Below are 6319 nucleotides of genomic sequence, written 5' to 3'. Positions count from 1 at the left end.
ATTTTTATCAACACAGGACTCCATTCACATACCAAGGAAGTTTCCAGCCAGCCTTTCTCATTCATCTCCTACATTAAGAACGGGTCCTGTCCTGCGTCTTGCTGAAGCGAAGGGAGAGCTTCCCCCACCAGAAAGATGCCACGTTCTCCTCTCCAGCTGCCAGAGGTGTGGGCTGCACCTTCTCATTCAGACTGTCTTGCCTGTCACTCCATCAGCAGTTGCAGCTCTTCAGAGACAGTGTTCAGCAGTTCTGGAGGAGTTACTGGTGGGTGGGAGGGAAAAAAGCCCAAAGCTTCAATCTCAAAATGTTTTTTTTTTAGTCTTCCTGTATGTGCAACATAGGCAAAATTGAGATGAACTCAAATAAAAGCTAGATTTGACTGTGGAAAGATTGATACTTACAAGCTACTTCCTTACTCAAACATTATTTAACTTGAACCACAGAAACATAGATTCCTGCAGCGCTGGCGAGCTCATAGAGACATAAGGCTGGATGTAGAATCCAGAAACATCCTACTGTGGGTGCTACAGATTCTGCTCCTTGTGCTTCTTCAGTAACTACTTTAAGAGGTAGGTTTAGCTGCAAGGATTCCAGTGGGGTTAAAAATAATACATTTGACATAAAGCAACTGATCATCACTCAGCTGAAAAATGTGTCTTGCTGCAAAGATTTATTATGAAATAAATAAAAAGTCCATAAGATAAGTTTGAAAAATCTATTTTATGAAGCTTTAAGATGCATCGAGTAGAATTATCTATGGTTACATTTCAATCTCAAAATAACAAAGTTATTTTGGGCAAGACACTGAAATGCCAAAAGGTTTGATTATCGTACAGGTGGAAATAACATAGATGTAGCATTTTCTAACAAACTGTCCCATCAAAGGAATCCTTGTATTTACACATTGCCAACATCAGCTAGATTTAAATGACATCTTGCATTTTGTTTCTTGTTTGTTTTTAAATATGTAGGACCCAGGAATATTATGCAACTGATACCAATGCCATGGCCTTCACAGTGGTTATATGAAGTGTATCTGCTTCAGAGCCCAGATTCCCTGTGCTCTAGAAGCATTGGTCAGCGGGCTCCAGCACCTGCCTGTGGAGCCTGAGCCCACCGCCAGTAGAGCAGAGTCCAGTATAAGTTACTGCACAGCCAAGACGTTTCTTGTTTCATTTAATTGCTTATCTGCACCAGTAAGTCCAGTATCCCTGAGATAGGAACCACTGTAGTTGGAGGGGTCAGGTTCTCCAAACGGTACGTACGTGATAACTGCTGACTAGCTTGGTATCAGGTGTAAACTTCACTAAGCCAAGGCTTCAATGTTTTCTGGGTTTAGAACCCACTTAATGTTTACTGGCAGCAAGTCGTTTCAGTAGTGGCTCATCATAAACCCAGCACTCTCCATCTTCATGGAATAACTAGAAGAAAGGGAACAATCAGATGTAAGCTTTTGATGACCCAGCTAGAAAGGAACAAATGCAACAGAGCAGAGGGCAGATAAATGAACATTCAAATAAAGCTCACCCTTGTTTCCCATGAGGTCTCGGTCTCCTTTCTGGCTCTGGCTTCAGCTCTTTGTCTTTCTTCAAGTGCGTGCTTTGCAGCTGTGGCTGCATCGATGTCTCTAATTTTTAAGTTGTAGGTTACATCTTTCCATAGGCTTAAAAAAGAAATTAGAAAGGAGACTAATTATAGCAGGAAAGTGCTTCAAGGTTCTAGAAGCATATTACTACTAGCAATATTTGCTTGAATTAAAGTAGGTCTCACTTAATTGACAGGGCAGAAAAAAACCAATATATATTAAAACACACAACTGCCCTATTGCCAAGAGAGGCTGCAGTGGTCCTCTCTGGACCTCCCTAGAACATTTGGTCCCAGCGAGGATGTGACCAAAAATTACAGGTCTCCTCTTCCCCCTCAAAACCCCAACCTGTTCCTTGGCTCTATCCTGCAGCAAAGGCCAATGTGGAGCACAGCTCTCCGTGCCAGGGCCAGATTAAGGCTGTGGACTGTACATGTGAATCCAACTACAAGAGAAGTCTTAATTTGCCCATTTAACTGAAGTTCTTACCAGCGAGACTCAAAGTCGGCTTGGTCCTCCAATTTTCTTACCTTCTTCTTAATTGTAGGCATTTTCTTGGTATCGATAAAGACAGCGTTCTCCTACAGAGTGAGATTTAAAATAAACCACGTCAGTTCTTTATGTAGACTTACAATTCATATACCTTCAACTCAAGTACCCTGGTTGTCAGGAAATACATGAAAAACCCTCATTCTTTGGAGTCTGTTCGTGCTATAAAAATGAAATCACCTTAAGATTAACAAAGTAAATTCAAGATTTTAATCCCAAATTCAGTGTTCTTGTGATCTTTTGGGCAGCTCCACAGGAGTTCCCAACTAGTAATGCTTGTCTAAAAAAACACCAAATAACAAAAAAACCAACCCCCAAACCACAGCTTTTTAAGCACAGTCTTCCCTGTCTGAAAAAAAGGAAAGAGGAAAAAGCATCTTTACCCCTGTGCTGTATTTTGCATACATGACACCGTTCCATTCGCCTTCAATTGAGCAGAAGGGTTTCTTGTCATTCGGAGAACTAAACAGAAACAGTCATTTCTCAGTTGTATCACAGGAACTGGAAGACTCTAAATGATCAAAATTTTATCCCAGTTGCTGTACAGTCTGTTTTGTATCAGCCCTTCAAATGTCCACCACTGACAAGGAGGAGCTTAAGGTTCTATTTACAAGTGAAGTCTTGCATGAATTAGTTGGATGAACCTTAAAAGTAGATAAACCTTACAAGGAAGTGTTGTTCCAGGAGAAGCCAGTTCCAGCCCCAGGGCTGTATTCACATTTAGAGTTCAGGAAATTAGTTACATGCTTTTATATTTAGAATGAGAAGTTTAAGCTTAACAAGGTTTCACAAACTGACAGCTTCTTCCCCAGACTACTGGGAAACACCAACGCTAGTTCATAAAAGATCATTTTGTGATCTATCATAATGTCAATAAATGTATGTCAAGAAGTGATTTAAAATCAAGTTATAAACCTCATTTTGTCAGCATCCACTTGCTGACATCCCAGCAGATCTCCAAACAGGATGAGAATCTCCACTGAACTCTGCCTGGGGCACATGCACAGGGACTAACCAAAGATCCACCAAACCACAGGTGTAAATAGGTAAATAGAACTTCAACTGACATGCTACAGACAGCAGCATTACAAGGTTTGCTTCAGTGCTTTTAGGAGAGGTAATGATGAAGACATTTTGGATAATGCAGGATTGAAAATTTAAGTTCCTTTTGGTAATCAGCCAAGAATGTTTTAGGGAAGGACAAGGTAGGGTGCAGGCCTATGCAGGTTTCCTCTCACAAACCTTGGCTACAAATGGCATTCCATGCCCAGTAATCATAAACCCAGTGATTGGGCTGTAGCTGTTTCAGAAGGTTATGCCACTATCTTGAAAAAACACTATCAGCATTTAAAAGATAAAAAGTGAGATTGACTGAAGAAACCCACTTACAAGATTTCAGCTGTAATTCTGTGCTTTTTTCCTCCATAAAATGGTTTCGTGTGGAAGACGATGGAAGCATTATAGCCTGTCTTTGAGCAATTAATACTGCATTCCCCACCAAGTTCTATCCATGGCACAGTGAGAATAGACCTGCAATTACAAATGTATGTATTTATAACCTGTTAACTGACAAATATTAAGCAGGAAGTATTACAAGGAATTAAAAAATTAAAACAGCAAATAGAGCATTTACTTACCTTCCATAACCATTAGGAAAGGTCAAAATATAGTGTTCATCATAATCTAGGCATGTTACACACCCTAGTAAGGAAAAATAGAAATAGATTTAAAAAACATTAAGCAAAACCTCTACAGAACTTTTCATAATGACCTCCTGAAATACTTCATTAACAAAAAGTACCATTAATAGGAAAAGTGAAAAGCTTTAGTTTTCAGCAGGGCAGAGAACGCCTCACTTCTGGGAGAAGGCAGGGAAAGCTGTATTTCCTAAGAAATACAATTTCCTGCAATTTCTTTCTGGGCCCTGAGTGATTTCAGCACACAAAGGGTGCAGAAGGAATCTCTGATTCCTAGAGATAAGCTCTAGTTACAGAAGTTGGGGTTGTTCATTCTGGAGAAGACTCCAAGGGACATTATTGCAGCTTTTCAGTTCTTAAAAGGGGCTTTAAGAAAGACAGAGCCTGCTGCAATAGGATGAGGGGTGATGGTTTTAAATTAAAGGAGGGAGATTCAGGCTGGACGTGAGGAAAACATTCTTTACAATGAGGGTGGTAAAACACTGGCACAGGTTGCCCAGAGAGGTGGTGGATGAGCCATCTCTGGAGACGTTCAAGGACAGGTTGGAATGCTCTGAGGAACCTGATATAGTTCAAGATGTCACAGAATCATAGAATCATGGAATAGTTAGGGTTGGAAAGGACCTTAAGATCATCCAGTTCCAACCCCCCTGCCATGGGCAGGGGACACCTCACACTAAACCATGTCACTCAAAGCTCTGTCCAACCTGGCCTTGAACACCGCCAGGGATGGAGCACTCACAACCTCCCTGGGCAACCCATTCCAGTGCCTCACCACCCTCACAGGAAAGAATTTCTTCCTTATACCCAATATAAACTTCCCCTGCTTAAGTTTTAACCCGTTACCCCTTGTCCTGTCATTACAGTCCCTAATGAAGAGTCCCTCCCCAGCATCCCTATAGGCCCCCTTCAGATACTGGAAGGCTGCTATGAGGTCTCCACGCAGCCTTCTCTTCTCCAGGCTGAACAGCTCCAACTTTCTCAGCCTGTCTTCATATGGGAGGTGCTCCAGTCCCCTGATCATCCTCGTGGCCTCCTCTGGACCTGTTCCAACAGTTCCACATCCTTTTTATGTTGAGGACACCAGAATTGCACACAATACTCCAGGTGAGGTCTCACAAGAGCAGAGTAGAGGGGCAGGATCACCTCCTTGTACCTGCTGGTCACGCTCCTTTTGATGCGGCCCAGGCTACGGTTGGCTTTCTGGGCTGCAAGCGCACACTGAAGTCGGCTCAATGTTCATTTTCTCATTGACCAAACCCCCAAGTCCTTCTCAGGGCTGCTCTGAAACCTTTCTCAGCCCAACCTGTAGCTGTGCCTGATTGCTGCACGGGGGTTGGACTAGGTGACCTGTGAAGATGCCTTCCAATGAAATTCAGACATTCCTTATGTTTAACAGGATGACTTTAAAGAATTCCTGCAAAAATTCTAACTGCAGAATGTAAGTTTCTCTTCTACTGTTAAATGTATGCACACATACCTTGCCCTATGTTATGGACCCCGATAGACATTCCTAAAAACTTTGACTTGGTCCATATGTGAGCATTGAACTGTATCCTCTTGCTAAAACACTCCGCGTAAAATGCTGAAACTAAAGAAAAAGATGTTAAAACCAACAGCACGAGACACTGATACTGTTGCTTCCAAATTCATTCATCAGCAAATATTTCAAAGTGCTTCATACTTATGTGGCACAGAGTTTGCCATCCGTTTCTCACAAAAACAGTTCATAGGTAAAACTTTCAGCTTTTAAATTTGGAGGGAAAACATAAACCCAAGATTTAAACCAGGAGCTGATTTTACTGTCACTCCTACCCAGACATCATCTTTATTAGCAAAGTTATTATCAACTTACTTGGAGGATGATGAGAGACCTGCTCTGCCACAAACGTTACACTGCTTTTACTGACCCAGGGAACTGGTCCTTCTGAAACTGGCTCCTGTGTGACAGCAGAGAGGATTTTCATCACGGACTGTGTTTACAAAACACTGCATACTTCCAAGTTGCTTCCATGCCTAATGGCTTCTAAAAATGTATGGCAGTCATTTTAAGGTATTTGCCAGTTTGCTAATTTGATGAGGAATAAACTCCTTACTCCTGAGGCTACAATGCCTTCGAAAGAAGAGTTTCTACTGTCTTGGTTTTGAATATAAATGTACTGGGGAAACATCCCTAAATGAAAGAGTTGAACTGAGTCACTTATAAACCCAATTACAAAATCATATTTAAATCCACTTAATCTCTTATTAACTAATAAGAAATGTGTGGCAGAAATACTTTTTGCTTCTGAGAAAGTCTGACTGCACATTATAATGATCAGATTCTACGTATCACAGAACCATAAAACAACACTCATTTCCTGTGGCAAATACTGAAAAGTGTAATTCATTGTTAAAAGCGATGGAAGCACAAATACAATATTGCCTTTATCCCAGCAAACAGGAGTCCAAACATTCACCTTAGAAACAAGAATTGAGAAAACAAAA

At 41.3% G+C, this 6319-nt stretch overlaps 1 protein-coding gene across 3 annotated transcripts in view; it reads right to left on the bottom strand.

Annotated features, from left to right (window-relative positions):
• Positions 1–703: 703 nt before the first annotated feature.
• OSBPL9 (oxysterol binding protein like 9) overlaps positions 704–6319 on the bottom strand; it is a 63003-nt gene continuing 57387 nt past the window's right edge. For all 3 annotated transcript variants that reach the window (XM_057428901.1, XM_057428900.1, XM_057428902.1), the window contains 8 exons: positions 5688–5772; positions 5313–5423; positions 3773–3836; positions 3525–3665; positions 2519–2597; positions 2076–2167; positions 1529–1664; positions 704–1422 (listed from right to left, as the gene is read on the bottom strand). In XM_057428901.1, coding sequence (XP_057284884.1) covers positions 1348–1422; positions 1529–1664; positions 2076–2167; positions 2519–2597; positions 3525–3665; positions 3773–3836; positions 5313–5423; positions 5688–5772 — 783 coding nt within the window. In that variant the 3' untranslated portion in view covers positions 704–1347. The remainder of the gene's footprint in view (positions 1423–1528; positions 1665–2075; positions 2168–2518; positions 2598–3524; positions 3666–3772; positions 3837–5312; positions 5424–5687; positions 5773–6319) is intronic.

This window comes from Pezoporus wallicus, unplaced genomic scaffold (assembly GCF_028554395.1).
Source record: "Pezoporus wallicus isolate ANWC-B61680 ecotype Strahan unplaced genomic scaffold, APGP_CSIRO_Pwel_v1 contig_13405, whole genome shotgun sequence".
In the NCBI taxonomy this organism is placed as follows: domain Eukaryota; kingdom Metazoa; phylum Chordata; class Aves; order Psittaciformes; family Psittacidae; genus Pezoporus; species Pezoporus wallicus.
The sequence above is the reverse complement of the archived record's forward strand: the minus strand, read 5'-3'. Positions and strand labels throughout refer to the sequence as shown.